The following is a 23,082-nucleotide window of genomic DNA, read 5'->3' as shown; positions in this document are numbered from 1 at the left end:
CAAGTGTTAACAACATTGAAAATGCTTTCACAGACATACTCAAAATAGCATGTACTCAAGTATCTGAGTGCCTGTGGCTCAGATGAATGGACATACAAAACTGATCATCCCAATATTGTAAACTTGAATTTTACTTTCATTCAAAGAGGCCTTAATCAAACTTCTTACCCCTTCCTGAACTTTATTTCATTTGTAAATTCTAGTGCATCTAGAAGTATTAGAAAAGCAGTGTACACTTCCCACTCCATAGAAATGATGTAGTAATTCTTACTATTGTTTTTATTTCACACCAATATGAAAACATGAAGTCCAGAGTTATGTAGGCAAAGTTTACATGTTTGTTATATGTTATTTATCATACATATTTACCATTCATAAACGTTTTTATTTTGTTAAATACAGTTTTATTCAAAATAGAAAGTACACTCATTGTAAGTTAGAAAGTTCTTATGTATTTATGATTTTAGTACTTGCTTATTGGATAATTTTGAGTGAATTATCTAACTTCCCCGAGTGTTGGATCTTTCTCACATATACAACTATTTGGTTAAATCACAAATAAAATAAAGAAGACACTGTATGAGATACTGCATCTCCAGCATTGATGCCTTTCAACAAAAACTGTTTAGGTAAAGATTGGATATTTTCTGGATACCAGCTGCTCTACCAGGGGCTGGCATCAGTGATTCAGGACCATCATATGTGGGTAAATGGGATCAGTGATAATCCAGGCATGGGGTGAGGACAGGGCAATGAAGGGTAGACCAGCCTTGTCAGTGTGGATAGTATCAGTGAACAATAACCAGGCTGTGAATAACCAACAGAGGTTTTACAGGAAGAGGAATTGTGTAGGTGTTATATAGTTTAAGATGAAACAGCACATTTGTGTTCTCTCTCTCTCTCTCTCTCTCTCTCTCTCTCTCTCTCTCTCTCTCTCTCTCACTCGTGGTGTGTGTGTGTGTGTGTGTGTGTGTGTGTGTGTGTGTGTGTGTGTGTGTGAGACATTGCTTGATGACTCTCAAAGTTAACAGTGAGTTGTTCTGGGAAAGAGTTCCAATAATAGACCTGAGAGTTCACACACAACTACTGGGCACTGAGGTACTGATCCATGTAGAAGGCAGTCAAAGATTTGCCCCTACTAAGGACGACTGACAGTGTTTTCTTACTCTCTTCTTTGGAGTCTATTAGTTACTTTGCTCATCAGGTTTTGGCTATTACAAACAATGCTGATATGAACATAGCTGAGCAAGTGCTCTTGTGGTATGATTGAGCATTCCTTGGGTATATGCCCAAGAGTGATATAGGTCGGTCTTGGGGGAGATTGATTCCCAATTTTCTAAGAAAGCACCATATTGATTTCCAAAGTGGTTGTACAAGCTTGCATTCCCACCAGCAGTGGAGCAAAGTGCTAGAGAGGCCCACAGAAATCCACAAAGATACCCCCACAATAGACTGCTGGCAATGGTCGAGAGACAGCGCGAACTGACCTACTCTGGTGATGGGATGGCCAAACACCCTAATTGTTGTGCTAGAAACCCCATCCAATGACTGAGGGATCTGGATGCAGAGATCCATGGCTCGGCCCTGGGTGGAGCTCCGGGAGTCTAATTAGCAAGAAAGAGGAGGGTTTATATGAGCGAGAATTGTTGAAACCAAGGTTGGATAAAGCACAGGGACAAATAGCCAAACGAATGGAAACATATGAACTATGAACCAAAGACTGAGGGGCCACCAACTGGATCAGGCCCTCTGAATGGGTGAGACAGTTGATTGGCTTGATCTGTTTGGGAGGCATCCAGGCAGTGGGACTGGGGTCCTGTGCTCATTGCATGAGTTGACTGTTTGAAACCTGGAGCTTATGCAGGGTCGCTTGGCTCGGCCTGGGAGGAGGGGACTGGACCTGCCTTGACTGAATCTACCAGGTTGATCTCAGTCCTGGTTTGCCCTGGAGGAGGTGGGAATGGAGGGTGGGCTGGGGGGAAGGGGAGAGGGCCGAGAGGGGAGAGAACAAGGGAATCCATGGCTGATATGTAGAACTGAATTGTATTGTAAAATAAAATAAAATAAAATAAAATAATTAAAAAAAAGATTAATTTTTCCAAGTCCTGTAGCCAAAATGAATGTTCTCTTCAGCAATGGGGTCTCACCAGGTCTCAATGCCCTTTCTGTTTTTCATCCATTTCTCATGTGTGCTTCTGCTTCTGCTGTTTTTTTTTTTTTTTTTCCCCCACCTGTCCTGGATCTAGCTCTGTAGACCAGGCTGGCCTCGAACTCATAGAGATCCGCCTGCCTCTGGCTCCCAAGTGCTGGCATTAAAGGTGTACACCACCATTGCCCAGCCCTGCTTCTTCTGTTTTGTTCTCTATTATGTCCCATCATTCTGCCTCTCCAGCCAGTCTTCTTCATTTTATATTATAATGTGCAAATACTGTAGTGGTGCTATAAGCTGCATGTAAATAATATTTTAAAGATTTCAATTTTCTTTCTAGTATCCATATAGTTTCTTGAATCATTCCTCCATGGTAGGATAAGCACGTTGTTCCTTTTTCCCCCCTATTATGAGTACTCCAGTGGTGAATAATTTTGCATATAAAGCATTTACATATTCTTGGATTATGTCCTCTGGATGGATTCCCAGGAATAAAATTACTAAGTCAAAGGGCATGAACATTTTTAATTCTTTTAATTCATGGCGTGTATTTATTTAGAAATTTCAACTGAATAAAGTTTCTGTTAAGTCCCTGGTACTCTATTATATATTTGCCTCGATCTGAACCTTGCCAAGCCTCTGTCTGTCTTGAACAGTGGGGTCTCGCCACCTTAGCCTCCTGCCTAACACTGCTCCGTTAGAACCCCTTCCCATGTGCACTCCTGCTGTTTTGTTCCCCATTCCCATTCAATCCTACCTTTCTGCCTCTTCAGCCAGTCTTCTTCACCTTACATTACAATGTACAAATGAGTTTGCAATGTTATAAGCCGTATGTAAACAGTACTTTAAATAACGCCCTGTGGAAGTTTAAAGAGAGATTAGAGCGTTCTCTTCAGTGAATTTATCCTTTTTTATTGTTCATTTTTTATTACATTTCTTGTATATTCACTTATTCAGGCAGTCATTTAGTAGGCACCCATCCTATGCTTCATAGCAAAATAAAAACAGGGTCTTATGAACCGTTTCCTCATAGACAAGACAGTAAACAATGAACCTATCAGTGAAGTGCTTCCCTGGAGGAAAACAAGCCGGTACTGTAGGGAGCTGGTTTCTACACTTTGGATGATCTGAAGAGACAAGGAACCTAGGATTAGATTGACAAGGAGCTGAGAGCTACACCAAGTTCGGGAAAGCATACACTGCATGGCTGAGTGGAAACAGGTCCAAAGTACCTGGTAGAAGGTAGAACGTGGCCTAGGACAGGAGGAAGGAGCCTGTGGCAAAACCTGAACTCTCTCAGCTGTGAAGGGAAAGCAAATGAGAACAGGCACAAGACAAAGTCCCAGGCCTGTGTCCCATGTGCTCACAAAGCAGCAGTGAGGACCACGGGGAGGCTAAGAAATGAGGGAGGGATCCAGGTCAGTGACTGTCAGATCTTTCAGGCTTCTCTAAAGAGGTTACAAGAGTGCTCAGGGGTGCAAGTGAAGATATGAAATAGAAAACCACCACACTGTCCAGGCTGGAGATATTGAGGCACAGAGAAAGAGTGGTAAAGGGTTGAAATAAACAGAGTGGGATTTCCAGGGATCCATTGGAAAGAGATCCATGGGATTGGAAGATGAATTGGAGGCATTAGGCTCAGGAAAAGAAAGGAATCAACAAATCTCAAAATGCCCACTCAAGCATCTCCAGGGTTGGGAGTGCATCAAAAGTGGGAGGAGAGAGGGCAAGATTAGAGTGGAGTTGCAGTTGGGAGGGTCTGGCTGTGGTCTTGGCTAGTCAGGGTCCACATGCAGTTAAGATGAAGGTCAGCAGGCAGCTGAAACCGCAGTCCTCTAGTCCTGGAGAAGAGCTGGGGACTGAAATACTTGGTGTCAAGTGTGTAAGACAGGTCATTCAGGCCGCCCAGTGGTAGGGCTTGCAAAGAGGATGGAAAGGAGACATTGGAATGTCACCAAGATGTGCTGAGTCTCCTCTATTTTAGTTTCCTTGTGCATAAAAATGTCTCATTTTTTCCTCCAACCCCAAAGAAAAATATCTGGGCTTTATAATGACATTCTAAGGCCTCAGTCCTGGCACAGTTCTCTAACATTTAGTGCAGATCCGAGACATGATTTTCTGTCATTTGGTCAACTATGCTGATGCATTTGGGTGGGCTAGATAAAAAAGCTGTTGCATCTTGCAAGTTTTCCCAAAAATGTTCTCATGTTCTTTGTATTTATGTTGGAGAAGAAAATGCTGCACGTGATTCTGTGGCGAGTTTTTCTCCAGATACACAAGTGACTGCCTCACCATAGGATTCTGCCATTTAGAACCTCTTATACATCAGGGTGTGATTCCATCTGAGCTATGGTGCTCCACACTCTAGAATTGTCACCCAGGAGACCTATGCACCTGATATCACACCTCACTGGATCATTTGCAAGAGAGCTTCACATAGGGTCTCCTGTATATTATTTTTTGATATGTTAAATTGCATTTTTCCATGCTTGAGTATAAAATAAGAAAATGAATTTACACAGAAAGTCCTTGAACTGGCTAGTTTTATGTGACAACTTGACACAAGCTGGAGTCATCAGAGAGGAAGAAGCCTCAGTTGAGGAAATGCCTCCATGAGATCCAGTTGTAAGGCATTTTCACAATTAGTGATCAATGGTGGTGGGCCCAGCCCATGGTGGGTGGTACCATCCCTGGGCTGGTGGCTTGGGTTCTATAAGAAGGTGGATTAAGCAAGGCATGGGAAGCAAGGCAGTAAGCAGCACCCCTTCATAGCTCTGTATCAGTTCCTGCCTCCAGGGTCCTGCCCTGTTTGAGTTCCTGTCCTGATTTCATTCAGTGATGAACAAAGTGGAAGTGTAAGCCAAGTAAACCCTTCCCTCCCTGACTTGATTGATGTTCAGGATGTTTTGTGGCAGCAACAGAAACCCTAAGACAGTCCCCCATGTTGCCACTTACTTGGCCAGAGACCTTGAGTCTTTTTCTTTTTTTATTTTTTTCCTGATTATAATATAATTTCATATTTTCTTCTCTCTCCCTTTCTCTTTCCAACCCCTCCCATTTATTACCCCTTTGTTCCCTCTCAAAACCCTCATTTATTTTTCTGTTATTGTTACATGCAGAGACACACAGACACAAATATAGACACAAAGACAGACAGACAGACAGACACACACACACTTTGCACGCCCAGTCCATTTAGTGTTACTTGCATTCATATTTTAGGACTGACCTGTTGGTATTATATAGCCAATTAGGGGGCTTATTCTTGGGAAAGTCTGTTTCCCTAGCTCTTAGCATTTCTCAGTTGGCAGCATTGCCTTGTCTATTGATGAGGCCCCATGTGATTTCTCTCTCCCGTGTTAGCAAGTCTATTGGCATTGCCCTTGTGCTGGTGTTGTGTAGGCAGCCCTGTTGTTGAGGTATCTCCAGGAGAAGCTTCTGGTCCTTTCTAGGAGACACAATCCCACAGCATATTTCCTGGTCCTCTGGCTCTTGCAATTTTTTTTTTTTTTTTTTTTTTGGCTCATCTTCCTTGATGTTCCCTGAGTCTTAGGTGCTGGAGTTGTGTTGTAGACATAGCCACTGGGGCTGGGCACTCCATACTCACTTGTTCTCTGCACTTGACCAATTGTGGTTTCTTGTAATGGTTTCTACCTGTTGCAACCAGAAGATTCTTTGAGGAGTGAGAGCCATGCTTACCTGTGGGTGGAGTGATAAATATTTTAGATGCAGTTAGCTATTGTGCTGGTTTAGTAGATTGACAGTAATAGGTTCTCCTCTCAGGTCTCTGCCCTCCCTGGCCTCCAGTAATTGGCCAAGTTTCCAGTACAAGGTGTGATGTCCTTCCTTTTGCGTGTGCCTAGGTCCAATTAGAGACTTGTTGGTGATTGACAAGATATGAGTCCCACTATTGCTCCTTAGAGTTATTGTGCCCTTCCAGGCTGAGTGTCCTTATGGTTCATAGGCATCACAGCTGGGTAGGACTATTGGTTGCTGCCCTCCTTTGGAAGCTTGCATGGCATCTTTCAGTACTATGAGGAGGCTTTCAGGTCAGATTCAGCTTGGTTCCTCTGGAGCTTGTGTATAACATGCATAGTGTCTTCAGCAATGGGGACTTACCTTGAGCCTCTGAGAAGCCGCCAAGAGCACCAGCAATAGCCTCTACTGCTTTGGGAATCTCTGGGACTCCCCTTACTAACCACTCAAAAGGGGTGTAGACGAATTTCTAAATGGTCTTATTAAATAAAAAACACGGAGCCAAATATAGGGGTGAAAGTCTTAGAGATCAGGGAAATAGGAAAAGCCTCCAGCCAACCTTATCTCACCAACTCCGTAGCTTCCAAATGCCCGTCTGTGTTTATTTGGGTCCACGTAGCTGCGGGACTGGTGGGTGAGAGAGATTGTCCTGACTGCTGGCCAGGCGAGACACAGGAAAACTTTTAGCTACAGAGGGGTTTCTCATGCCTGGTATTGGGGTGTTTGTTAGTCTATAAGCTTCTTCGGGTTTGGGTCCATTTCTAAATATCCTGGAGATGAAAATTTCTCCATGAAATTGTGATAATAAAGATACTAACCCAAGAGGGACACTGTGTGGACTAGAATGCCAAGAAGTAATTATGTTATTGTGGGTTACAGACCTGCCCTGTGTCTTGTCTGTCTGTAAAACACATAAGACTCAAGATGATAAGAAATTGACAGGAATCTAAATGTAGAAAGGAAAAAGTATCATTTGCTTCCAACTGTGATAAGTATGATGGCAAAGGGCTCATTTTGGGAGAGTAAACACACACACACACACACACACACACACACACACCACTGTTTTTGATGATCCAATGCAATATTTGTTTTTGGAATATTCATAATTAATTGTGATTTAGTGTCGGAGAAGGAAATACATGAATTCCTCGGGTATTTTCAGGGAAAAAGACACAGATCTGTGTTTCGTTGCAGAAGTGTATGATTTAGAGCCAGGGCTCTCTGTGGTTTTACCCGCCTCTTTCCCACAGCAGCATCTACTTGCACTGAATAGAATACAGCAACCCCTTTCTCCCAGCAAAGCCTTGAATTGTGAGCAAATTTCCAAGAGTCTCTAGTGACAGGGACAGTTCACTGTCATGGCAACATGCAGTTTTAAGATGTCTATTAAGCTGATAGCAAACATTTACCAGCAAATAAAATACAGTTTAGCTGAGAATAAATGAAATCAGAGTTGATAATTTGAGAAGAAAAAAAAACATGGAAGATTTTGTTTCCCTTAAAATATTACAGAGATAAATACAAAACAAAGAAAGAAAAGAAGGAAGGAAGAGGAGGGGGAAGAGGAAAAGGGTTTAAAAATTCCTGCCTGTATCTATTACATGCTTCTGCAGTTAGGAAGTAGCAAAGGAAATTGGCGCAACCTCTTTACTTTTCTTTCTGTGCCCCCACAAACTGTGGGAGCAATGAAAAGCCGTGCTCTGGGTTGTGTGTTCCAGATGGGGAAGTTACCCACATTCAGCACATTAATATTAACTGCATGTTTAAGCAAATGAGGTTATTTGGCGGGGTGGGGGAATATTTAGATACAAGTATGTAGCAATGTAGTGGTTATGAGTTCAAATGTAGGCACAGGACTCCCCCCACCTTTGCTGTGTAACTGCCCACACCAGTGTTGAGCTTCCGAGTCTTGGTTTCCTAACATCTGTGAAATGGGCTCAGTAAGGAGACTTAGTGTAAAAGTTCTGCTCTGAGGTTTTAAGAAGCCGTGCTAAGGGCAGAGTTCAGAACAGCGGCCAATACAGTGTTAAGTGATGACCCTGTTCTGAATAAACATGGCTTATTTTAAAATTCCCAAACTGGGAGAAAAGCGGGATAGAGATTACAATAGTAGAACAGTTTAGCCAGTATGGTGGCTCCTAACCTATAATCCCAATAGTTTGGGATGCTGAGGCAAGAGGATTGCTATGAGCTTGAAGCTAGCTTGAGCTACATAGAAGCCTCAGACACATAGTGAGACACTGTCCTAAAAAAATAAACCCCAAACCAAAAGGAGAATATAAAGACTTCCAGTCCAGAAAAACAGATTGCAAGTACCTCCTGAAGGTCATGGAAAGACAAGAGGCAGTATCGGGGGACTTTTCTGTCTCGTATCTCAGTATAAGGCGAAGACCAACAAAGTCGTTTAGAAATGCAAGCGTGACCCCGTTCGCTCTGTCTTCGGTTTATTCTAGGAGTTTAGCTGACTTGTGTAAATGGGAGTGACTGAAATGAAGGTAAGATACAAATTAGCATAGTGCTGCCAGTGTAGATGCACAGGACAGGGTGTCATGAGCTATTCTTACAGTCTAGACCACGAGATACTGAAGCCAGTCAACACCCTGCCCACCACCTCCCTGCTTTCAGACCCCTCCACAACACTCCCTGCTTTGACCTGTTTTAGTTTAATTAAACCACGCACACATTTTTAAGGAGTAGACGCTTTAAGTGTAGCTCATTCTTTGGAGGGGGTATATGTGCACCACGTGACGAGTGGTTGCCATGGTAATTTCTCATTATTGTTGAATTGAAAAATAATTACTCTGGCAAAAATCCCCCGTAACCTGTCAGTGCTTAAGTTAAAGATGCCGGGGGGCATCCCCAGTACCAGGATCATGTTTTTTGGTGGAGAGGGACAGAGTAGGGGTGGGAGAGAATCCGGATGGGAGGAAATGCCTCTGTGGATTTTTTTAATATAATTAAGGATCTTTTCTGCTGTTTGGCATGAGTGTGTCTCCCATCCCGATGTATGACTTGGCTGTCAGTGGGACTTGGGCTCACCTGTGAGTGAGACAAAAGGAATAAGAATTTTAATCGCTGAAATGCATATGGGGGATTATATAGGATAGAGGCACTTCGATGATATTTTTTACCTAATTAAAATATATGAGAATTGTCAACAATAGAGCCCTTGCCAGTGTTCAGGCCTAGTTAATTTTGTGTTTATTTACCTGGAAGTTACTGTATGCTGTTGTAGTTTTTAGAGTTGGGAAAGGGATCCAGTTTGTTTTCCTGTTAATATCCACTGAACGCTAAGCAGGGAGTTCAGATACAAAACAACAGCATGGACAGGAAATGCATGTTTGCTGGGAAAGGGCAGGTCCCCCAAATGGAAGCCATGTGACAGGTTCATGGATAGGAAATGCATGTGAGTTGGGGTGCTGGAACATCGGGGCTCCTTTTCTCTGGGTCACTGCAAAGGACCACAAAGAACCTGTGCCTTCTTTCTTACTACAGTGTCAAGGAGTGTCCCCCCTTTTGGGTAACAGAGCTCCTGACACACCCTTCTCCTTTAAGACAAGAATGGACAAACTTTACTTACGTAACCACTCATTGTCCTGTTCCATTGTTACTTCTTGGATGCTCAGAAGTAACTGCTCCTCCTCCTGGCAGAGCTGGTCTTGGCTTTGTAATTATGTTGCTCTCACTATTGATCCCACTTGAAAACACATCACTCAGAGGTTCTCTTTGTTTCGTCTCTACCTGTGCATCCATCCATCAAACAAGAAATCTTTAATAAAGAAGTCCAAGGTCTTCCGAATCAAAGACCCGAAGAATAGCCCAGCATGTTCCCTAAGTTCAGGCCACTTCAGGTATCTGTCCCTGAGAAATTCCTACACACTCACAGAAAGGGATGTGGCAAAGGTTCTCACTACAGCACTGCCAGTCGTGATGGCAAGGCATTAGTGGGAAAATGTTTTAATAAAGTTTAATATATTCATTTCATGTGTTAGTGCGTGGCTTATACAAGACAAGAAGAGCCCCCAGGCTATAAAGTGGATGGGTCTCTAAACAGATGGTTGACAACTGGGCATGTCGCTCAGTGAGAGAACACTTGACCCAGCACACACAAAATCCCAGGCATGATCCCCAGCAGAGCAGAACAAACTAAACAAACAAATAAAACAATTAAGGTTATGAGGCCAGCTCGATGGCTCAGCAGATAAAGGTCCTGCTGCCAAGCCTGATGACCCGAGTTCAATCCCTGATACCCACGGAGTGGAAGCAGAGAACTGACTCCCACAGGTTGTACTCTGACATTCACACATGTGGTATGGCAGGTGTGAGCCCTTTCTCTCACACAATGCACACAATAAATAAATAAATTAATGTAATGAAAAAAGAAAACAAAAATTCATGTTTAAGGAAGAATAATGTACTTTAGCATTTAAATAAAACATTAGAAACACTAGGGTTGCATATGGCTATGGTCAAATATGCATTTAAATTAGAGTTGGGCTTGCAAGATTCATATGATTTTTAAGAAACAATTGCTTCGAGGGAAAAGGAGAGAAATATACGGTATGATATGGAGACCCTGGGCACTTATTTTTATTTATCATTTAAATTCATTAGAAAGGAATCCAGCTTATCATTTGAATAGTTGTCAGTGCTGTATAATGAGCCTCAGATCTTCATCATCCTGTTCTCTGCTCTCTAGTCTTTAAAGTAAATAAAGCCTGCCTCATTTCAATATGGTCAGCAATGTGTTCTTGTACTATGAGAAATCCTACCTGAAAGGTGACTCCAGAATGGCAGTGTTGGTGAGAGGCAGGTTTTGCAAACTTCTAAGCTGTATGTCTGTGGCCCTGGCTGGTAGAAGAGAGGGAGGTTGCAATGTGGTACAAAGCCCTGGCACAAACGCTGCCTCCATCCCTGTGCTTCTGCACTCAGACTCCTCAGAGTCCTCCAGCACTCCAGGAAGAAGCTCATTAGCTGGGGTCAGGACTTCTCCTGTCCATTCCTGTTTCTTGATCCCCTCTTGGTGGCTCATTTCTAGGAAGGAATCTGGCCAGAGATGGAAAAGATAACAACGGCCAGTGCCCTTCCTTAAGGCAGCACACTGCAACAGTCAGGCATGTGCATAAGCATGCTGCAAGGCCCTGAGTCAACAGTAGTTTCCGGTGCACATCAATGGGGGCTAAATTGGCAAGCTTCCCTAGCCCAGGGGGCAGCAGAAGAGGAGAACAAGATTTGGTGCTTGCCAGATTTGCCAGGCTACAAGAATGACACCGTAACACATGACTGCTGATGTAACCAGATGGCTAAGAGCCAAGTTCCTACCAGGTTGGATTCTTAGACATTCTGCAGAAGGTTCTAATGTGGTTCAGCAGGGGCACTCTCGCTGTAATTGGTCATTTTGAGAAAGGCCTAGCTTCTTCCTTACATAGATTTATTCTACAAGATTGCTACCCCATCCCAGGAGCCATAGCAGGCAGCAAGAGAAGATGTTGGCAACAGGAAAACGTGTGTGTGGCCGAGTCAGGGGAGACCCTAATCTGTAAACGGCTGGAGGAAGAAACTTCTTGAGAAGCATCCTTGAATGCATGCCAGTTGAGTGCTAGTTCCAACTCCTGTGATCTGTTCCAAGGTGGAAAAAAAAAATCACCATTTCAGCAGAAACTGGAGGGAAGGGAGCATGTGGATTGGAATTAGATAGACCATATATAAACTTTTGCACCATTGTTTTGTCGTTTAGTTTTATTGAGTAGCTTAATGTTTTTGGATTCAGATTCCTTTTCTACAAGTGATGTAAGTGTCAAATGAGATCATAATGAATATTCAGAACAGAATTTATCAAAGAGTCATGACACGTAGCTTTCTTCTCAGTCCTCACAGACTACCAGAGTTATTAGTCCCTTACCAAAGCAAGAAACATGTAAAGGAGTTAGGTGGATTGGCGAAGGTCATTAAGCCATTAAGAGACAGGGTTTATATATTCAAGTTAGGGTAACACAGAGGTTAAGGACATAAATTCCCAAAAGGTTGCCAGCTCCACTTGTTGGAGGCAATTAGAGCAGTTATGAATACAAGGTGGTTTATTGCATGTAAAACACTTGGAAATACTGGATTATGGGTCCCGATCTTAACCTAGGGGTCTCAGTGTGTGGGCTTTCCACAGACAGCTCCCTTTATGCACAGCTGAGACAGGACTGTCCAACACTCAATAGTTAGTATTTTTTTTTTTTTGCTTTTTCTTCAAGATCCTTTCCTTCCCTACATTAATATTTATACCCTTATAACTAAAGATTAATATAAAAGTACAAGCCGGGAGGTGGTGGAGCATGCCTTTAATGCCAGCACTCGGGAGGCAGAGCCAGGCGGATCTCTGTGAGTTCGAGGCCAGCCTGGTCTCCAAAGCGAATTCCAGGAAAGGCGCAAAGCTACACAGAGAAACCCTGTCTCGAAGAAAAAAAAAGTACAAATCTTTGTGTGTGTGTGTGTGTGTGTGTGTATATATATAATATATATATGTATATATATAATATATATATATATATGCTTTTCTAACTTAAAATAGAGCTCAGAAATTTTTGATTTAAAAATTATTGTTGTTAATATTATTAGTGCATGAGTGAGTGCATGAGTGAGCGAGTACTGTGTGTGTGTGTGTGTGTGTGTGTGTGTGTGTGTGTGTGTGTGATGTGCCTATGTGAAAACAGGATTGGTCATAAGCTGGCATGCATGCAGAAGCCAAAGAACTACTCTCAGGGGTCAGGAGCCAGTCCCCTCCTTCCACTGTGAGTTCCAGGATTGAATGTAGGTTGTCAGATTTGTGTGGCAAGCACCTTCACTCACTAGGCCATCTTGCTGGCTGTAAACGTAGCAAAGAGCTATGATTGTTGAAAATCAGCCAAGAAACAAAGAATCAACAAACAGTGAAGCTCTGTGGACAGCTTTGTCCAGGGGTTTTCCCAAGTTGGGTTAAGATAAAATATGGGTTCAATAAGAAGTTTTATTAACTCAGTCAGCTAAAAACGCCAGCACTGCATGTGCTTGGCAATCTGAACTCAAACATTCCATCTTTATTTGTGGGGTGTTCTTTGAAGCTGTGTAATAACACCAATTGTTCCAGGGTGCTGCCATTGATGTGCCTTACTCCTTGCAAACCAACATGTTCTTCTGTGGTTAGTTTGGATCAAGTTACATCTCTCCTTGGGTCATATGCCTGTTGCAACTTGTGCTCACTCCCGTGGAAGCTTTTCTGAGAATACACAAGGCTATCCACAGACAGTTCTCAAACTAGTTTTAGCTCGGGCCTCTTCTTTTTCTCCCAACTATCTCATGTCAGCCTGGGCTGTTTCTTAGTTTTTGTCTTGTACTTGGTCGTTCTGCAGCTGACATCTCAAGAGACCAAGAGTCACATTGTAGGAAAATGGATGTGGTGACCTAATCCAGTCTGTGGACATCCAACTAATGGGCAAGGCAGAAAGGTGGTTTTCTAGATTCCACTCAGGTCTTTAACTAGATGCTGGGGTAAGTTTTGTGTGGGCTACAATCTGACGAAACCTGAAAAGCAGCTCGATTCATTTGCAGATTGGTTTGTAGAATTTATTTTTCGATGCAGTTCTTTTGAGCATGGACCATCTCCTGCTCCAGAAATGATGTAGAGGTGGTGGACAGCAGCAGGGAGAAGGCTTTTTCTTGATCTCACCAAACTCCACGTCTGTGGGTGCTTCACAGCCTCTAACCTAGTTCACTCGCACATCTACCCTGCCAGGTGGATATTATTTTGACTTCTTTTGTGGTTGTGGTTATTTTCAATTTTCAAAGAAGTCGGTCAGTTAAACTACCTGGGTTTTAATAGATAGGAAGCCTAGGACATAGGCTTGTCCTAGGAGAGCCTTGTCCACAGGAGCAAATTCCACCAGTGACAGAGTACCTAGCAAACCTGGGCATGAGTTCTGGCAGTAAATCTGTACTACAACAGCAGGGGTCTGGGGTGGAATGTTCTTGCTGTTTCTCCCTCCCTCTTTCTAAAACCTCATCTCCCCCCCATCCCTAACTAATACAGCTCAGGAGCTGTGGCTGATGGCCGCAGCAGAGCAGAGGTACAGAAAAAGCAGACATCCTGGGTTCTGATTCTAAGTTCCATTCCCACCTTTCGATGGCTGAGCATACCCAGTAAGTCCCATTTCCCCCTGAAGGTTTAGTTTCTGCAGTTGCAAAGTTCAGAAAACAGTACAAGCAGCTGCATTCATTCATGGGATCACTTCTATTGAGAATACCATGGGCCTGATGCCATTCTATGGGCTGGACAAGGCGGGACAGAAACGAAGCTCCTGATGTTAAGAAGCTAATCCTTGTGCTCAAGAAGAAAGAATAAAATGAAAATAAAAATAAGAGATTTGTGGATTACATTGGAAAACACAGAAAAATCAGTTAGTATAGCATTTGGCAGGCACTGAATACCATTAAGGGCTGATAGTTATCATTTATTTATTTATTTTTCTATCTATCTATCATCTATCTATCTATCTGTTATCTATCATCTATCTATCATCTATCTATCTATCTATCTATCTATCTATCTATCTATCTATCTATCCATAGCAACTTAAATTCAGATAAACTAGTGAGTTCAGCATTCCAAAATGGGATTTATTTCCCAAACTGGTTTTCTACTTCCAAACTCATAGGCTTTTCTAAATGCTCCAGAAACTTCCACAGTATCTATCTTGAATGATGGGGGTCTCAGAAATGGTCAAGGCTGTCTTTACATTGCTCATCTGATTTCCCCTAGTGGGCTTGTAAGATGGAACCCATTTTTTACTCAGATGTGTATTCTGTGGTACCAAACATAGTAAACGATCAATAAAATATTTTACAAGGGAGACCAGGGTGGGAGTTTGAATGAGAGTCTGCGCACTGTTTTGGGGGTGATTTTGTGTTTACTGTTGTGTTTTCTTAAGAAATGTACTGGCCTTGATGTGACTATTGGGTGGAATCCAGAGGAAAAAGACGGAAAAGTTCATTTGTCTGAGCTTCTTCCGTTCTGCGGGAGAGGGCGACATCAATCTCCCCAGGCTTCTTAATTGTTCTTGTAAGGAATGAAGGCTCCTTCCTGAGGTCTTCCAGTGATGACAACTTAAGGTTGTCATAAGCAGAACAGCTTACTGGTCAGCAGGGAGGCTGCAGCGTCTCCCTCCACCAGGGCCCCAGCCTTGGGGGACATAGTGAGCAGTGATTCCCCTCTGCACCCTACTCATCTGACAGGCAGCTGGGGGCCATCTTCTCTCCAGTCTGGCACCAGAGTAGACAGACAATCTCTGGAGAAAGATTTTGCTTAAGAATTTGAAGGGTAAATAACACTAAACTGGATATTGCCTCAGCCTCTGCTGTGGGCCCCTTCATCTCTTGGGGATCAGCAATTTCAAAGTCCTTCAGCTACATCCTTCCTAAAGTGTTTTCTAGATAAACAAGGGAAACACTCAAGGAAAGTCAAACAGACTGACATGGAGGCCTGCATTCTCCTGAACTTTTCTGTTTTTTCATAATTGTTTTAAAAACAAGTGAGCTGTTACTGCCTTAAAAAAATCTTCAAGAAAATCCATAAGCAGACTGTTGCTCTGCATAGGTGTGTGTGTGTGTGTGTGTGTGTGTGTGTGTGTGTGAATGATGCAATGGCTGTCTAGTTACAATGATATCATTGTATAAAAAGTGAAACTATGAATGTCCCTATTTGATCAAATCATTAAAAAATGACAATTGTTGATCTGGTTGTAATAGTGTGTTTTCCATCAATAAAAATGGACTCAAGACAGCTGACAGAAAAACAAACAAAGAAACCTACAAAAACTAAAGCCACAATCTTGAATTTATTCATATCAAATAACCACCCTTTTATGAAGATACAGCCATTGCATTTCAAAGTACATTTTAGAAATCTCTCCAAATGTGTCCTCCAGAAATAGTTTTTAGTTGGTTGAGTTGGTTTTAGCTTGCCTAGTGAACTGTAATTTGATCCTTTGATCCACATTTGAAGCAATTAATTTGAAAAGTGACCACACACTGCCCATCCCCTCTCAGAACCCCCCCCCACACACACACACACATGCTAAGGAGGGAGCCCCGGTTTTTTGTACCGTTGTTGGTGGTTTGTCTTAATGGTTATCCCAACCCCCTTTTTCTCGCCCTCTTTGACATATTTGCTGCTTTTGCATTTGCTTGTTAAATAAATGACCTACCTGTCTCTTTGCAGGACAGTGACAACCTCTGGTGGGATGCGTTTGCCACTGAATTTTTCGAAGATGATGCCACATTAACTCTTTCATTTTGTTTGGAAGACGGACCAAAGCGATACAGTAAGGAAGAAGTTTATTTTCCTAATACTCCCTTATTTTTGTGACTGTAAGACCCCACAGGGGTTTGAGCATAACACCCTGAACTGACAGCTTGATGGTAATGCCTCTCTGCCCCTGACAATGCGCTTGCTTCCCACCAAGGCACTGTCGCTAAGTGGGAGCCCAAGTCACCACTGTGAGATTTTCTTTTGAGGCTTAGACTGTTTGGACATCTGATGATTTCCAGGGTGGAACACATATGCACCAAATTGCCCAGTAAGTGGGCAGCAGAAGGATGAGGGTTTGGTATGTGTCTTGTCTGCGACCCCCTTTCATCCCTGAGGGTTCATGCTTCTGCTTGTGAAAGTTTGCTTAAAAAAAAAAAAAGTCCCTCACCATCAGAGGATCAGCCCCATCCTCAAATTCACGCTTATCTGTGATCTCAGGTATTTATTTGACAAGTGCTATCTTTTCTTGCGCACAGGGGAAGCCACAGCTGCTTTGAACATACAGTTTGGGATTAGTGTTGACAGAATTATAGTTCCTTGTCTTTCTGGCGAGTGATAGCTCTGTAAAGATCCCAAAATTACAGCCGGTGGCACCTTGGGTAACAGCTGATCTGTCCTGATTAGGTTCAGCCAACTTGTCAGGCATCAGATTTGCTGGTTGTACTATCAGACCAAGAGCCATAGATACATCAACACAAAAGCAATTAATGTCCACTTAGATCAGAGAGAGACGTGCTTTCAGAGGCAGGAGTACTCATATGGAAGCACCTGTCAGAGGGGAAAACAGCCCCATGTCACAGACCCAGAGGTGATGATGAGACGTACACATCATGAAGCAGTCTGTTCAGAGCACTTGACAACTGATAGGCAATAGGCTCCTGATAAACATGGTTCAAAACACTGATATCGGCTGATTATGTTCAAAAGTCACTAGGGACTAATGTGCCTTTGTTTTTAATATAAGGATGTTTTTAGATAAGCTAAGACTATCTGGATCTATTGCGTGGTATATTAATGTATCGTGTTAACATAGGCATGTAGTGACTTTGTGGGTTAGCAAAGGAAAGAGTCTACCATCAAGGATTTGTTCTCTGGTGGCAACTTGTTCTAGGGGCATCTATTTAGGATTTGGGTGTTATGGGCTATTTTGAAGGAGAGGCTTGGTATGCCAGCCAATGGTCTGAAGGATCTGGTGCCAGTACTGGTATTCCCACTTCACGGCGGGTCTGCCTTTCCCTTGTGAGTTCCTCAAGGCACTGCAGGCCCTAGAGCAGCATTGTAGGGAATGGAATGAGCTCAGCAGTGCACCAACTCTTCCTTCCCTGCTGCCTAGTCAATGGTGACTGATTTCTACCCCCGCAGCCACCACCCTCTGAGCTGACTTGTTTATGCATTCAGTCATTTGTTTATTTTCTGAGGCGGAGCTCAGATAACTTCAAGTTATCATGATTTTATGTTCCTGGGCTTTGCCGGTTGGAGGACCCATAAGGGCCTGCTCAGAGAATTAACTAGAATTACAGTTTTAAAGCCTGCACGGACAAAACAGATGCTTGCTCTTCTCTCTGTCTGCCCTGTACCCAGACACTCCCCGCCCCCGGGTGAGACAGACTCCTTGCTAGTGAGCAGTCATATGTCCATGCACAGGAGGAAATGCTTGACTGCGAACCATCATGGCCCAGGTCTCTTTGTTTCTCTGAGCCAAAATATTTCCCGAGTGGAGAAGAGAAACAAAGATGATTGACAGGCTGGAGCCGAGTCTCATCAGCAGCCTCGCTGACAGCCCGGTGATGTACGCACCCGGCTGATGTGGGGACCAGTGACAGCTGATTGACAGCCCAGGACTGGGATACAGAGAAGATGAAACTTGCCTAGAACATCTGACACGCTGTTTATATGGTACTCCCGAGCACTGCCACCTTAACCCATTCGGGATGCAGGCGCAGTGTGCCAGGCTGGGAAGATGCCTGCCTGTCCCTGGGCTCAAAGCTGAGGTTTTTTTCCTTGGTGACTGCCAGGGAACAGATTTCTTTGCATTTCTAATAGGAAAATAAGACTTACCTAATAGATTTTTTTTATTATTTGTAGGAAAATTTCCCCAATTATCCATGCTAAACAGTAAAAATATCCCTTGGTGATATTTTTTTTACACCTTTTTGCAGCCTTTCCTAGAAGAGCTTATTCTCATCCTCATCTATGTCCTTAGAGGGCCCTTGCAGTTATAAATGTCCTATCTGTGAGCTACCACAATGCTGGAATATGTGTTTGGTTACTTACATTTTTGTCTGCTACCTCTATTCTAATGCTAACTCCAGTGGGGTGGAGGTTTTGCAGAGTGCTGAGTTCTTAGGCTGATGCAAGAACACACATGCTATAATCAGTGTTTAGTAATAGTTTGAGTGAGTAAACAGGTGAATAGACATTTAGGGAAATGTTTAGTTCATCAAATGGAATGGGTGGCAAAACAAGCCTTAACCCAGCTCTTTAGACTTTCCAATACTGGATGAACCTGATCCACAGTCAGTGCTCTGTTGTCATTTTCAAATACTCTGGGATGTATTGAGATCCACTGTAATAGAAAAGAAAAAAAAAAAAACCAGTAGTGCAATAATTTTGACAAGTGATTGTACTTTCTGGAAGCCTCCTTCCAGAAAGCTCCTCTGTCCTGACCTTGCTGCTCAGCATACCCAATTCCCCAACCTTACTCTATCCTGGTGGGCGGGGCCACAGATGGCATGTGACTGGGCATAAGTGGTTCATGTGGAAATTGCCTGCACCTTCCTAGGAGAGTGCAGCACTTAGTGTGCAGAGACGTACGTAGAGTGGACAAATGTAGAAACTGAGCTGTATGACCCTGCATCCCAGGCTCCTGGCCTGCTGCTACACTCCTTCCGGTGCAGGTAAGAGGGTGCAGTTTCAGGGGTGTGGATCGCCCTTAGATTAAGGAGATTCTCCAGAGGGAAGCAGATTAGAGGTAGGTATTTCCTTCTTCAAGCTGAAAAGGAGGTGGGTCTTCTTTATTTTGTTTTTCAACATCATCACACAGAGCCCAGGCTGGCTTTGTACTCCCTGGGAAGTTGTGGGTTAGTGTACCTGGGTGCTGGGATTACAGGTCTGTGTTACCAAATCTATTTTTATGTGGTGCTGAGGATCAAACCTGAGGCCCCAGACACTTTACCAACTAAGCTCCATTCTCCATCCTAGCCCTAAGAATCCTTTTGATTTTGTAAGGAGAGATTATGTGGAAGTACAGCTTGGAGGGGGTGGGGTGTGGGTAGGATGAAGGGTGAAGGGGTGGGGGGTAGGTAACAGTGTCACTGGGACTCAAGTCTGTTAATTACAAACTCAATTGGTCAGTCTACTGTTTTGTCTCCTCTCTGTCTCTGTCTCTCTCTCACATACACACCCACACCCTGTCCCTACATTGCCCCATAATTAAAGGAAAAGAAATGACTTCACCAATATGCCAATTTTTAGTAACAGGTGGAAGGGTCACAAATAATTACAATGCTTTTATTAAAGATAGAGGGCCCAGGAAGTCAGTGATCCATATCCTTAAAGCCCTCTTCAAGCCTGCTTTGTGACTCTAACCCTGTGTGGTGTGCTGTTAGTCCCTTCCCTGCATAGTACATGGAGAATATCATAAGTTAGCTTGATCACCCACTGCTCAAAGTAGCTTGCTTTTCTTTGCTCCTCTTAGGTACAGAGCAGAACTGTGGTGTCTGCTCTGTTTTCTCATGACTGTCAGAATCATCTAAGTGGCATGCTGCTGGGAGCCTTCTCAGCAAACCCAGCCAGTATCAGCTACATTCTTAGGAAATATGTATATGGCTCACAATTCATTCAGGAAACATTTTCTGGGGAGTGATTCTGGAGGGAGATCCAGAGGACCATGTGGAGTACATGATAGAACCTCTGTTTCCCATGGAAAAGAACAAGCGTAATAATACCATCCTGGGTTGTGCAAAATGGGGTGGTATAACCAAAGATCCTAGGACTAGTTAGTTGTAGCACACTCACCAGCATCTATTATTATTGACAACTATGAACAGCCTTGGTTTCACCAAGCCTTTTGAGCATTCCAGAAACCTGCCTTCTGGTAGGAACTCACCAAGTGCAGTGTGTAGAGCTTGGTGCTGAGGCTCCCTGGGCAGGTAGATGCCCACAAGACCTCTCTGCTGTGCACTTCCAGGCAAAATACAGCCACAGTGAGTTTCTGCTTCTCCCTGCATCCAGCTGCCCAGTGGAGCCACTCCCACTTCTGCTGTTCCCGTAAGCCGGAAGAGGAAAGCAGAAGGAAGACTGGTTAAACATTCCGTCCTTTGGAAGTAGAGTGTTTAATTAACTTGGTTAGCTTGGTTAAAGTTGGAGAGGGGTGAAATGAATGAGAAATGTCATCTTGTTGGCCCTCTCCATAGGAAAGAGGACTTTTAGGTTGGTCCCTGAACTCAACCCAGCTGCAGGGTTTGGAATAAGCCATTTGAGAAACAGCGGTAACTTCCATGGACAAGTGAAAGTTCAGTGATATGATACATCAAAGATTCTTAGCAGCACTTCAAGCCAGTGAAAATATTTCATGAGACTTAGCCATTTCTGTTTGACTGAAAACAAATGAGTCTATTGCTCCCTCTAGATCAAAACCCTGGGCAATTTGGGTAAACTTTTGGTTGTTCCTTTAACTACTCTGTATAATTTTAATTCTAAGCTGAGGTTTCCAGTAGTTGTCCGTTGTACAAGAAGTTATCCCATCTTGATTTCACATCTGGTCTAAAATGAAGATTTGTGGAAGGCCATCTACCTTCAAGGTCATGACCAAACACTACTCTAGCTGTTAGGAGGACATTTTACTTTCCAAATAAAATAAAATAAAATAAACAAATTAAAACAATTTAGGAATGCCACCTCCACAACTACCTTCATTTTCCATACTCACCAGGTCTCATTAGGCAGCCAGAAGAATTGTGAATTGGTCCTGCTGTGAAGCAATCACCACACACCTTTTTAGATTTTCTCCCCCATCTCTGTTTTTCTTCTGAAAGCTCTGATGGCTTTGCAATATTGACTAAGTTCTTCAGGCTTGCCTTGCAATGTGTGTTTTTATGTGTTATATATTCAGACATGTTCCCCTAAGGTATCAAAATTCTCTGCAGTCCAAATAGCCTTGATCTCTCTCCTCACTGTTATTGGCTCACCTCACCCACCCTTACTTGTACTGTGGTTGTAGCACAGGAATTCTGAAATCATTTCCTTCATATTTCTCTCTCTCTCTCTCTCTCTCTCTCTCTCTCTCTCTCTCTCTCTCTCTCTCTCTCTCTCTCCTTTCTCTTTTATAGACTATTATATGATTAAAAGTATATTTCCGAGAAAATCCCTCCTTGATATCATGCACAAGGTATTTGGCCACCTACCTTAATAATTACTGTGGCAGGGATGTGGCCATGCTTTAAAGTTTCCTGGAGCAATAGCCACTGCAGCGTACTGGGTGAGGGCAATTCATGGCCACAATCTGTGCATGTGTCTTTCTATGAATAGTATTTTCACAGTGTTCTCCTGAAACCTAGAAGAGTTCATGTGGTCAGCAATTGTAGGTCCTGAGCCACCGCAAGAGGGACATAACAGCTGGTCTTGAAGATTTGGTCCTTAATGAAGTAATTTCATTTCCTGTATATTTGTCTTTCTCCCCCAAAGCGTCAGTGTCATGGTCCCAATTTACATAGAATTATTTTGTGTCTGATTGAATGCATTTAACTTCAGTTTTTTTTTTTTTTCGTCTACAAAACCAAGTTAGTAATCATGGCCACATCATGTAGTGTTATGAAATGTATATGTAGTTACTTCAATGCCGGCCTTGGTTCAAAAAGGGAGCATGACTTCATGAGTTAATGAATGGCTACATAAGTGAATGCATTCATCCTACAGCATGATAGGCATTTGGAATTAAGATAAAGGTAGGTTTTCACTATTCATTCCACCACTTGGCACAGAGCAGAAAGATGTCTGGCTTTAGTTAGTTTAAGGCATTTGGTAGCCAATTGAGAGGGAAAAAAAGTATTAATGGAAGATTAAGATCTAAACAAGCAACCCCCAAACTACTACAGTTATGACACCTGCCCATCAGGAGTGGTGGTATCCAGGTCCCATTTTGAGAAAATAAAATGCTGGTTAAAAACAACAACAAAAACAAAACAAAACAAACAAACAAACAACAACAAAACAAAAGCTATTGCCAGTAACCTGGTTGGGAACTTGCGGTTCTGCATCTCCTTTCCCAGGGAGCCAATGAAAGGAAATTGCCTTTGATTTCATTTAAAACTTCCTCTTTGAAGAAAGAACTCACTTCCTCAGAGCTGCCCATGATGGTTAATGGCAGGAATGCATCCCTGTCTGTATCTGCAGCATCTCCATTGCAGAATGACACAGATGTCATTGTCTCAGTGGCACTGGACAGTTTGAGTTACATTAAGTGGTTTTGGGTTCTCTGGTCTCTAATGTGATTTTACTGAGTTATCCTTTTCAACTGCAGAGTTCATTAAGTGTTGATAGATTTGAAGCAAATTAAGTTAGGATCAAAGAAGGTTTCCATTCAATGTTCATTTGTTACTTTACTAGTTCATTAGTTTATTCGTTCATTCATTCACTCATTAATTCATTCATTCATAACCCTGAGTTTCTGCTGTTGGAGAATGGTGGATGTCTTTTGGAAGGAATTAAGTTTTTCATAAAAATTTCTGGGTGTTTTTTGTATCATTTTATTTAAAACTTTTACCTTAAATTAGTACAATCAATGAAGATCCTCAGGCAATGTATTCTTGTGGCATTAATGGAAAGTTTCAGACTAGTCATTAAA

The 23,082-nt window shown here is 42.8% G+C and overlaps 1 protein-coding gene across 12 annotated transcripts in view; it reads left to right on the top strand.

The window, feature by feature from the left end:
- The window catches only part of Ldb2 (LIM domain binding 2), a 345,475-nt gene that overhangs the window by 122,147 nt on the left and 200,246 nt on the right, over window positions 1-23,082 (top strand). For all 12 annotated transcript variants that reach the window (XM_028865852.2, XM_028865851.2, XM_028865858.2 and 9 more), the window contains exon 2: window positions 16,149-16,251. In XM_028865852.2, the coding sequence (XP_028721685.1) occupies window positions 16,149-16,251 (103 nt within the window). The remainder of the gene's footprint in view (window positions 1-16,148; window positions 16,252-23,082) is intronic.

The sequence above is a fragment of the Peromyscus leucopus genome, chromosome 10, assembly GCF_004664715.2.
Source record: "Peromyscus leucopus breed LL Stock chromosome 10, UCI_PerLeu_2.1, whole genome shotgun sequence".
In the NCBI taxonomy this organism is placed as follows: domain Eukaryota; kingdom Metazoa; phylum Chordata; class Mammalia; order Rodentia; family Cricetidae; genus Peromyscus; species Peromyscus leucopus.
The sequence above is the reverse complement of the archived record's forward strand: the minus strand, read 5'-3'. Positions and strand labels throughout refer to the sequence as shown.